Genomic DNA, 12733 nt, shown 5'->3' with positions numbered 1-12733 from the left:
CAAAAAATTGCTTAGTTACAAAATGGTTGATACAATTCTTAATACATTTGGAACCAAGTAAATATCTGACATCTAATTTTTTTATATTATTTTTTTCTATATGTCTAGTGATGATATTTTTTGGTAATATTCAATATACAGTAAGGAATTAATAGTATTGACTGCTAGTAGTTCATGTTTAGGCGAATACTGATATAAAGCTGGAAGAACTCTAATGACGACTAATGATGAGTGGATGCAATAAGTGCAAAAGTGAAAAATGTCAAAAACCATTAAAAACCTATTCAGTAGGAGTTCAGCTCTTGACTAGATCTACTCTTCAATTTAGGTAGTATATTTCTGCTCATGCACACATGCACATACATTTTAAATTATAATAATGATTTTGCTTCGATATAAGTCCTGTGTAGAGGTACTTCTCCAGAAACAGGACAACATTTAATTCATGCTCGGTATAATCATCACGAAGAAGCGCTTGGATAAATTCTGGGATCACTAACTCCACAGTTTGATTATGTGCTTATCTGGGTCATCCGGCTGAAAATGAAGACACCTAACAATATAAATGGGGTTATGAAACCTCTTACTACATTTATGCCTGTAATTTGTACTTTCAGTGTCTTATACTTCTACTCCCTGTTATTTATTTTGTGAGTCAAAAGCCTTGAGGCAATTTCAGAGTAATTACGTGTGCCTAGGGATGCAACTGAAGCAAATATTTCTTTTGGGTCAATCTGATCCTGAACCAGAGCGGACCTGCACATCCGCAACTGGGGTGTGTTTACTTGCATTCAACACACCTGTGCACACACACTGAGGACTTATCTACATGCTGTACTAACACACGGTGTTGAATGGCACTAGTTCCCCTTCACAATATTCTTTATGGCTTGTTTGAGAATTGTTGGCAGTCGACAGCAGGATTGGATACAAACAGGTATAATGATATGGCACTCCAAGTACAGTTTGTGCATCAAGACACACAGCCAAAGAAAACAATAACTTCTCATCTACTCTTCTCTTTTATCATCTTGGCCTGACATCTGCAATTGCAGTGAGCTGCTAAACGTCCGCTGCTGTAATGAGCATGTGTGATTATAGCCTCCAAAAGCAATGGCTAATTTGCCAAATCTGAGAACCGTAAGACCCAATGTTTTGCTGCTTGTCAGAGAAAGAAACAATAAGACAGAGAAAGAAAAACATGGCTGACCTCAGCAACCCTTTCTAGCAGGGGCTCCAACCAGTGTTCATTACACTCGCAGTGGCTGTCAAGGAAGGTTAATACATTGGCCGTGGCCGCATCCGCCCCTCTGACTCGGGATCGCATCAAGCCTGAGAACAGACACACAACACAACACAACACAACACACAAACACCGGATTGAGACTCAAAAGCACTGAACTATGCAGAAGGTTGTTCTCCCTGTATTCTAACCTAATGATCTACACACAAGTGTGCAGGGAACCATAATGACAGTCCAACATACACATGTCAAAAGTACTGGTATTTTGGGTACTTCACAAGTTTGGTGAAAAGATGTTTTGGAAAAAGTAATGGTATGATGCCCGTGTATTTTTAGGTTAGTTCTCTCTGAAGGGAATGAAGGGAAGCAGACATAAAATCACCGATTGAATATGAACACAAAATTAAGCCATAAAAGGAAAAAAGGAGAACCTCTGGGAGTATCAGTGTTAATGCATCATATCTAATCATGCACTGCATTTTTAATTTAATTTATTTTTTTCTGAATGTTTATTTGAATACTTTATAATGTTGGTAGGTACCTAAAATAATCTGGTGGTGATATTAAATAATATAAAATAATCTAATGCTGGTATTTTTTGCCTTATTTTATTATCATCTATTTAACTTGTAATTACTTGGGGAAAAAATTATAAAAAAACGCACAACAAACACACCAAAAAAAAAAATCTACCAAAAAACAACATGGTTGTTACCATACCGCATGGGACGATGTAAGCAAAGAAAACACTTTCTTCTCTCTAAAATATAATAAGAGAAAGCTCATCTAGTGGCTCATGGGGAGACCTAAAAATCAATTTTCAAGCACTGAGAAACATTAAATATTAATTAACCTGTTTGGCTCTTTGTAACAAAATCTATATAATCTTCATGAGCACAGGTTTATTATTTATTTATTTATTTTTTGACATTTAATCATTAAACATTTAAACATTAATTTACTACGATCTTTACCAGAGAGAGTACATGTTAGTTCGTTCTTTTCTTTAACATCAAGTAATTTGTGTTTCAAAAAAAGATTTTTGCAAGCAAATACAAGGAGCTTGTTCAGTTGGACTGAAATAGGATTTGAACAAAAGGCTTTGGATACGAATAAACAAACTGCAGTTTTGGCTACAGAACAGCATTTTTTGCTTGACAAGATATATAAAACAGCTTCCAAAAATACACTCCAGCTCGTAACAGACCATTTGCTTTTCTCTTCTTTAATTTTCTCCATATTTGCACCTATGAAGTATGCAGCGCTTGTAATGACTTCATGCTGAGGCTGGTCACAGTTAGTCGCAATAGTAAAACTTCAGCTAGTTTTAATAGACGCCTAGATTTTAATGACCAAACAAGAGCTGCTAGTAAAGGGCCACTGGTCCTCAGTGCCGATCCTAGACTTCTGGGGGCCCTACACAAAACTGTGTCGGTGGGGGGGTGGGGAGTTATGGAGTGGGGTATGAGTGGTTATGAACGAATGAATGAAATGCATTTGTCCGTGTTTCACTCCGTTTCGAATCGCACTCGCGGAAAGCGCTTGAGAAACAGTATCTCTTCAGTGGCTCGGTACGCTTTCAACTCGTTTTTTTAGTCTCGAGCAAGACTGTACGACATTCACATTACATGATTTGACTGATTTGTACGTAGACAGGGCGACAGCGCACCGCATTAAAATAAATGATCATTCATGTTTTCATAACCACTGGCCAAATTCAAAAACGAAACTAAAATTAAATCATCTTTGAGAGCAAGGGGGTCCCCCTGGTGTTTCGGGGGCCCTACGCAGCTTGCGTATTTTGCGTATAGGGAGGATCGGCTCTGCTGGTCCTTACATATTAACTAGGGTATAGTTTTGATTAACAATGTTACTGTGATTCAGAGGGTTATAAATCACTCACCCTCTCGACGATCGTTCCGTAGGACTCTGACTTTCTCGATTTTCCCAAGTAAGGCACCATCTTCAGCTGAAAGCCCAGAGAAAACATTGTGTCAGCTCAAGTGTTCAGGGCAATACATCTCTTCTATTATATATGCAGTAGTTAATATACACAGGAGGAATGTGGTAAAATGTGCCAGTGGGCAACTTGTGTCACTTCGTTAATCCAGAAAAAGTCGGCACAATTTTGTAAATGTCACCATATATTTAGAAAGGGCACATCATGTACAGCTTGTTACAAACTTCTTTTTGGTCTTGAGAAACTTTAGGGCAGGGAACTACAGGTCAAATTTCTTGAGTGCTGGCCAACAGAAACCCACCACAAAATGATCACAAATGTTTTTCCACAAAGTTACATACTGAAGAAGCCACTTCATCTCGGAGTTAAAAGAAACCACAAGGTAGGAGCATAATTTCATGTTTTCTTGAAACCTTAATTGACTGTGTCCCTTTTTTGACATTTCTTTGGTCATATGTTACCAACTAATAAAAATTAATAGCAGACACACTGAAATATAATCGGGTGCACTAGTTTTACCTCCATCTGAATTCTCCTTGCCTACAGATGACAATTTGATCAAAAAGGGGGCACAGATACCGAACTCTCCACTACATATTGTGAAAACAAAAACTTGAAATGAAAATGTAACAGACAGTTCTGAAAGAGCATTATGTCCAAAAACAAAGACCATATTCAAACGCCAATATGCAAAAGTAGGATCACAAACCACACATGTAAAACCACTGAAGAAAGACGAGGAATAATAAGTCCAGTGCCTGCCAGGTTCCCTGCAGCAGAGCGTTATAGAGGAGGGCTGCATTGCTTTCAGGACAGGGTTCATACAGAGTTCAGACATCTGAAGAGGTCACACTACTGGTTTGACATCCAAAAAAACAAAAAGTGCAATGGGCTGGGGACTCGGGAACACGGTTGGTGCCATGACGACACACTTTATACAATCAAATCTCAGTTGGACTGTTGTCGTGTTCTGCTATATGGATGTACGGCATGATTTATGTTGAGAAAACAAGAGTGTGTGATGATAAAATAACTTGTACAGCCAGGGTAAAACACTGACCAAAAACCATGATGAAACCAATTGTATATGATTGTGAGATGATTTAAGTTCTGTACCATTTAGTTGGATTGGTATCTAAAGATCAAAACACTTACGGCTGTCACTGTAGTCGTCCACCAAGATGATCTCTTTGACCAGATGAGAAGGACTCTTCTTCAGCACACTGAAGACAGGAAAAGAGGACAGGTTGAATGCATGTTTATGCTTAAGTGTAGAGAGAGAAAGAAATCTTAGTCTAGATCTTAGTAGATATGTCAAAAGTACAGGTACATTATTGTTCAAAAGTTTATAGTATAATTTTTAGTAAAAAAAAAAAAAAATGTAATACTTGTATTACATGAGGATGCATTCACATGAAAGACATTAAAATTGTTATAAAAATGTTTCTTTTGAACATTATATTCATCAAAGAATCCTGAGAAGAAAAATATTCCACACAAATATTAAGCAGCATAAGGATTTTCAACATAAGTAACATTAATTTTACTAATATTTCACAATATTACTGTTTACTGTATTTCTGATCAAATATATGCAGCCATGGTGAGCTTTCCTTCAAAAAAGTTATACCGACCCCAAACTTTGGATAGTAGTGTACTTCTGTACTAAAGTGCATATGTGACATAATATTCTGTATTAAACACTATAATGTAAACACAGCCTAGTAGACAGTAATATGTAATAATTTGCAATATGAATTACAAAAATTAACAACAAAAAACCATGCACTTCTCTTAATTTGTGCTTTATTACTGACTGCTTACTTTATTAAAAAAAAATATATATATTAATATTAATAATTAATATATAATTATTATTATTATTATTAATAATAAATAAATAATTTATAATTTATACTCTTATTTTAAATAAAGGAGTGTGCTCAATAATAGTTTTGCTGTATTCAAATTAGTAAAAAAAATAGTGAAATTTTACTGGTAATGGCATCAAGATGTTTCTATGGTGACAATCCCACATCATAGTGCATTAAAAACTGTTATTTGACATGACGTCTCACCTGACCACAGTGCGCAGCAGGGCTGAACGGGCCTCGTTGTGGAAAGTGATAACCACACTGGAAGCAGGAAGATCTGTCCTCCACTGTTTGTGACGACAACTGAGATAGAGAGAGAGAAAAAGAAGATATATTAACATATAGGCAACCACCAGTATATTTTCTTCAGAAATCGAGTCAAGTACAATTGATGATCAACTGTTCAACTGACTAGTTGAAGCATTCGAAAACGTAATGAGACCGATGGGATTTGTATTGAAGAGAAGCTCTACACAGTGAAAACCCATTGTCACACCGCTACACCTGAATGCAGTCTCACACCCTCAGAGGAGCTCAAAGCCCACATTCATTTAATGCTTCTCTGAGGGTGAGATGGACAGGAGGTCATGCATGCTTAAACTCTCTGGACTCGCGTCTCCAAACATGCACACACACACACACATGTGCACACTATAAAGGTTTCAGCTACACACACCCACACTGTTTATATCCCAGAGGTTTTAATTAGACAGCTATGGGTCTAATCCTCTGGTTTCCTAGCACCTCTCATCGAGGATAAGAGCACACAATGCTTCCTCTGCACTGATGCCATCGATTTTGTGGCCACTGGATGCCTGGCAGGGGAATCGGGGTCAATTCCTCCTACACTGCTGTTAAACAACAGGTCAGGGTTGAGAGCCCACCATCAGAGACTCCAAACTGACTTCAGAAAAGGGATGAGATTAGAGTCATCCATGACACTAATTCTACACACTTGGCATCCTATTTAATTCCATTACGGCCAGAGAAATCACATTCATAAAGGTATAAGGTGGTACATCTATATTTTTCCCCAACTTTTTTCAATCTTTGCATTGAATGTGTATAGGCATTTCAACTATTTTACACTCCTTGACTTCTTGGGAATACATTAAGGGGCCAGCACACATTTCTAGCCCTGTTTGCTGGAGGTCTCGGGAGGAATAACTGTGCAGTAGGCCATTAATAGAATGGCCGCTTTGACTAGAAGACTTTTTAGAGTATATCCCATTGGCATGCTTCCATCTGCTGGCCTCCAACCACCCAGCATGGCACCAAATAAACTCTCAAATACTTCCACTGTTGCAGCTTAAGTCAATAGCTAATAGAATAAATGTTCTGGTCTCAGTGTGCTGAATGCATGCTTCTATGTTTTAAGCTTTTGATTAACTAATCAATATTTGTAATTAATTTAAGCTGTAATTAAACACCAATATTTGAAAAATGATGACCCCAGTAAAATAAAGATAATGTAAAAACACTGCATAATGACAACAGCATTGAATAGCTAACAAAAACGCATGGCAACTTAAAAATATATTTTAAATGAATATTTATATAATTAATATATTTAGAAAATGCATAAAATTCATATTTATATATTTCATATCTAAAATGATTTGCTAATTTTACAATATAAGTTTCATACATAAAATTCAATTTTTGTTAATTATCATAATATGTTTAATAGAGAAACACGCATTCGTATGGAAAATTTCTAATTTTAGATGACATTAATGTGCAGTTGCTGTGCATTAAACATCAATATTTGAATGATCTCTTATAAATTTTACTGGAATCTTCATATTTCTTTGCAAATACATTGCATAATGCACTGAACAGACAAAATAGCATGGCAATTCAAAAAAATATGAAATTAATAATTACAGAAAATAAATATAATATTTAGAAAATGTATAAAATCAATATTAACTCTCTACCACGTTTTGATTGTTGGGGAGGGGTATTGTCTATTGTGTGGGGTATTTGTTAAATATGACAAATACTCATGTGTTTGATCCACCTCATTCATTACAGCTAATATTTTTACAACATTAATGTACACTTGCTACACATTTATGAGCAGTGTAGGGAAGACACTTCACTGCAGCAATGTAAAGACAAGAGACTAAACAAGAAACACATCATGTGCAGAAAGACATCATTCATTAATACATTGGCAAGCAGGTCCTTTTTTTATTTTTTTATTAGAGCAGCAGTCCGAACACCAGACACAGGCTGCGGCCTCAGCGAGACAACAACTACACCCGCCAAAAACATTTCCAATAAGACACGTGGCCTGCTGCCATCAGGGGTAACACAACAGAAGCAGAGTCTCTCAGGAGTAAACAAAGAGCATGTGTTCCTCATTACCAGCTTAGGTAAGCGTTTAACAGAGGGATTTAAGACTAGTGCGCTTCATTCTTTCAGCTCTGGCCTGGGTAAATTTACTAGAAGGTAATGGTGCATATTCTCCTTACTTTTGGGAGAAAATACATAAGGCTGGCATTCCAGCAAACAAACTATAACGCTCTGACATTTAAAAAGGACGCAAGGTTTGTGCGTCTTCTGCACTGAGCGTGACTACAGCATTGGGAATGCAGCTCACGCGCTGCAGGGATGGTGAAAGAGCAGCGATAAGAAGACTTACAACAAGGATAATGTCATCTGCAGCATCAGCAGCTCTCCAGGAGGGAAACTGACTGACATATAGTGACAAGACGTTTACATGCAACTGCACAGACGAACACTGCTCAAGCCAAACACATTTACAGTATCAAACTCAGAGACAACTTCCACTGCTTATCAGAACGAATGGACAACATGCATTTTAAAGGAGACACTGCAGCATAAACGACCATCTAAACCAGTGTTTCTCAACCCAGGTCCTGGGCGCCCCCCAGCACTGCACATTTTGTGTGTCTCCCTAATCAAACACACCTGATTCAACTCATTAGCTCATTAAAAGAAACTCCAGGACCTGAAATGGGTGTCAGATAAGGGAGACATACAAAATGCGCAGTGTTGGGGGGCGCTCAGGACCAGGGTTGAGAAACACTGATCTAAACCAAAGAAGGGCAAACCAAATTCTTGGATATTAAAGCATTCCTTTCTGAATATGTATTATGATGAATACGCTTTTGCACATCCCATTTTAATTTTCTGTGCAATGCCTGTAACACTGCAGAAACCATTAAATGATCTAATATGACAGAACAATTAAATTTAGAGTCTTTTCATTACAGTTTCCATCTTGGAATTTTACTGAATTCATCTTGGTGGTCTAATCAGTCATACAATAAGCCTTCAATACTTAATAATATTAATAAAAACATTAAGTTTTAATTTGTTAACATCTATTTTTGTTAGAAATAAAAACATGTTAATCAATAGCTTCAGCCTTAGACTTACAAATCTGTGAAGGCTCTGTATATTTGCTGAAAGCAGAAGCCGCAGCAGCTATCTGAGGTTATTTCTCAGAACTCTTCTCTTACCAGCAGTTAAAACATTTCAAGTTAATACTAACATTAAATATTATCTATTCATCTATTAAGTTGAGGTCTAGGTCAGAGGTGACAGAGCAGCAATGTTCAGCAAAGTGCACTGCCCCCTCATTTAGATGCACGCTCTTTTATCCTTCGACTGCGCTCCGTTCCATAAAAAATCTATTAAAAAATAAATCACAAAATAAAATACAACCAAACACACTATAATTGCAGGAAAGAACCTAATGCATTTCAGATTACAACTAGTTTAAATAAAAAAGCGCATGTTGTGGTATTTTCGACGCGATCGACCCGGGTCCCCTTTTTTTCTCCCTTTTCAAATCTCATATCACATTGGAAAGGCATTTATTTTCAATAAAAATTCAGGAAATAATCGAAAAGTTGAAAAAGTATCAGGTAGGGTTAGGGTAGAGGTGGCATCCATTTAATAATTTGAATTAAATTGATCATTTACACGCATAACGTTATTATTGCATACAGTTTTATAATTTACTACAATACTGAGGTGCAGATAATTGCCACTATTTGCAACACATGGGATAAATAGCCGAAAATCCTGCTATTAACAGTGTAAATAGAATCTATGGCTATTTTCACTTAGTGTAATAAATGCTTTTCTTTTGAACTTTCTATTCATCAAAGAATAGAATACTGAAACAAACATCACAGTTTCCACAAATATTAAGCAATATATCATAAGAAAAACAATAGAGAATATTGTTACATTGTCATTATTGTTACAATAGAAATATTATTTTGAATTGTAATAATATTTCAAAATATTACTGTTGTTCCTGCATGTTAAATCTTCCTGCATATGCAGCCTTGGTAAGCATAAGAGAAAAAAACAACCCAAACTTGATGGTAGTGCACATCAATGAAATATCTGAACTCTTGACCTCGTGTCTAAAAGAAATTTCCTCTGTCGCTAATGTTTACATTATAACCCACCTTTCACGGAAGGGGATGAGAAGTGTTTGGTAAATCGTAACAGAATATGATCGGAACATCTTGCTCGGTTCAGGCCAGGTCACACGTGACGGTCTCCAACACACATCCATTTACAATGCAATTTGAACTCTGTCCAACTGAACCATAGTCAACAACGTTTGAGAGCCGTGCCAGTAACATCCCCTGCCAAATGACTAAAACAGACATCCAGCTGACGTGAGATTACGATGCCCAAGAATAAACATGTCAACCATGATGTACTCAACACAATCCCCCCCTCACACTTCACACATACAGTGGGGGCCAGATGTCCGAGACCACTTTGGGATTTTAAAAAATGTGAAAAAGAAACGTCAAGTAAAATAAGTATGCACTACTGATTTTCTAGGGCTCTATACAAATAACTTAATTTATGTCATTGATAATGTGACTTTCCGTACAGACGGTTATATGTTCTTGCTTCCATTGACGCTCAAGATGCTCTTTGGATCACGGAGAACGTGTTCGTCAAGTTTTACACAACCTGTAATAAACATTTGAAAGGCAAATTTTTTAATCAAAATGCACCTTTGTCCATTATTTGCAAACATATCCAGTGTTTTCCCCCTACTAGTGTTGCATTCTCTTTCTTTTCCTTTTTAGCTCCAAAGCACACTCATGGGAGGAGGGCAGACAAAACATTTCACTGCAATTGTACAAATGTGACAAATCAAACTTTGGACCTGGAGGGATCAGATCGATATGAAATACTGACACAAAGAGAGGAAATGGTACTGGGCAGTGCGAGCGAGAAACACATCTTAATTACACAGTCATACAACAGTGGGTCAATGTTTGCTTATGTGGCTCATGGAGACTTCGGTCGATGACTTCACGACTGCTCTGCCAGTTGCAGCGGTTGGCAGCACTGTGAGATATTCCCAAAAGCCAGGCAGACACCGGCCAAAGCACACAGTAGTTTTTCTGCAAGAAAGGGCCAGAGCTCAGACGGTTCAGAGGGATTTTGAAAACCAGGCTGGCTTAAAAAGGTCATGCTGAAGAGAGTAAGGAAAGAAAAGATGAACAGATGTCCTTGCTGCTTGATGTATCTCGAGAAACTCAACAAAAAAAAGTAGGTTCTCATCATTCAGAGATCTGTTACTGGCTTATTGATGCAAATATCGGCTGCTGGGCTTAGTGAAGCACCATAAATTAAAGCTCTGCTCCCAGAAAGCAGAATATTCAATTCTGTCCATACTCTTAACTCAGGAGCGGTTCACACAGGATGCATTCATGTGAACTAAAACAGCTAAAGGCACATGACACGTGTCTTGAAATGCATTGTTTAGGGATGCGTAATATATCTCTTACCAGATTTTTTATGTATCGGTATTGTACGATATTGGAAAATATGCATACTCATTTCCTTTATTTTTACAGTCAGATACTGACAAAACGTATATAATCACCGATTTACAGGTGATATTTTCACTGTACGATACTGGATTGTATGCTTGCTCATTTTCCCTGTTTTTACATTCAGATTTCCTTTTCCATAATCTAACACTCACTTAACCTTAATAATAATGATTGTAGTTGCTGCTGTTCTTTGTTTGTTTTATTATTGTTTTATATGTGGTATTATTTGTATTATTAACAATAAAAATTATAATTGCTTTTATTCCTGTTCCAGCATTCTAATGGCGCTTTTCCACTGCATGGTACGGCACGGTACGGCTCGGTACGGTTCACTTTTGGGGGGTTTTCCACTGGGTACAGTACCTGGTACCTGGTACTTTTTTTAGTACCACCTCGGTTGGGGTTCCAAGCGAACCGTACCGTTACCAAAACGTGACGTGTAAACTCTGCTGATCACAGATTGGCCGGAGAGAATCGTTGCTTCCTGCGTCACTGAACTTGCGACACAAACACAAAAGAACCGCTAGATTTAAATCAGCACAGCCAGCGAAGCATCGAACGCAACTGTTTTGAACGAGCGCACCTTTTTTTAACAACCAAAAAGTGGCTGTTCCCCCTGTTGAGGAAGTACAGACGTTCCTTTCGTTGATAGCAGAGGAGCGGCTCCAGCGAGAGCTTGATGGGGCGACGCGGAATGAAAAAGTTTTTTAGGAGTCGCGGCAATAGAGGCGGTGCAACTATAACGACATGTGAATAATCCCGCCCACTCTAAAGCGGTACTAAACTGCAGTGGAAACGCAAACCGAGCCGAACCGAGCCGTGCCGTACTGTACTGAGCCGTGCCGAGCAGAGTCGTACCACGCAGTGGAAAAGCGCCATAAGAGCTCTGGCAGAGACACTTACATGATAATAATAGATATCCATAACAATGAACAAAATAGACAAAGGTTTTATGGTGTTGTGAATAAGTGGTAAAGATTAATAAAACTATCTAAAAATAACTTTTTTTAGACTTTTTAGAGATATTAAGATATTTTTGATGAAATCCGAGAGCATGCGTTGCGGTACTCTTGTGAACGCGTGTCGAAGACTGACACGGAAGAGAAGAAATTGTTGAATAGTCATTATTTTAGTTTTGTTTGCGCACAAAAATATTCTCGTAGATTCATAACATTACAGTTGAACCACTGATGTCACATGGACTATTTTAACGATGTCCTTATTAACTTTCAGGGCTACCTTTCTTGCGTTGCTGTCTATGCTGGGTCACAAAGCTCTTGGATTATCAAAAATATCTTTTGTGTTCCGAAGATGAACAAAGGTCTTACGGTTTTTAACAACATGATTAAGGATAATCATTCTAGTCAATAATTTTTATTTTTTTTGGTGAACTATGGCTTTAAATGACTAATTTTAGTGTTTAGTGTTTTATTGTCAAAGATGTCAGTCTAACACAGGTTAATTTAGAAAAACAATCTAAAAACAGCAAAGGGCGGATGCAAGAACGTGTCCTGTGTGAACGGTGAAGAGTCACCGCATTTATTTAAACCACAATCCGGTGGTAAAAGGGCACTTGAATTCCTGGAATTATGAGCTGGATTTTTAAATAGTAACAAACATCCAATTCCTAAACTGTACATTGACATCTCAAGGTGGGAAATGGACGCCTTGAAGTCAGGAACTTGAAGTGTTCAAGTGACCTGCCGTAGTACCGTGTAAACAACACAGTCACGCCAACAATGAACATTCCTTCCTGAAACCACAAATCACAACAAGTTAGTGTTGTGACTTTTTTTTGGTC

General features: G+C 37.5%; 1 protein-coding gene across 2 annotated transcripts in view; it reads right to left on the bottom strand.

Moving 5' to 3' along the window:
- Positions 1-12733, bottom strand: part of galnt2 (UDP-N-acetyl-alpha-D-galactosamine:polypeptide N-acetylgalactosaminyltransferase 2) — an 81169-nt gene that overhangs the window by 11607 nt on the left and 56829 nt on the right. For both annotated transcript variants that reach the window (XM_016534732.1, XM_016534733.1), the window contains exons 4-7: positions 5282-5380; positions 4359-4426; positions 3147-3212; positions 1211-1332 (exon numbers count right to left, since the gene is read on the bottom strand). In XM_016534732.1, the coding sequence (XP_016390218.1) occupies positions 1211-1332; positions 3147-3212; positions 4359-4426; positions 5282-5380 (355 nt within the window). The remainder of the gene's footprint in view (positions 1-1210; positions 1333-3146; positions 3213-4358; positions 4427-5281; positions 5381-12733) is intronic.

The sequence above is a fragment of the Sinocyclocheilus rhinocerous genome, unplaced genomic scaffold, assembly GCF_001515625.1.
Source record: "Sinocyclocheilus rhinocerous isolate Xijiao unplaced genomic scaffold, SAMN03320098_v1.1 scaffold366, whole genome shotgun sequence".
In the NCBI taxonomy this organism is placed as follows: Eukaryota; Metazoa; Chordata; class Actinopteri; order Cypriniformes; family Cyprinidae; genus Sinocyclocheilus; species Sinocyclocheilus rhinocerous.
This window is presented reverse-complemented; position numbering and strand designations above follow the sequence as displayed.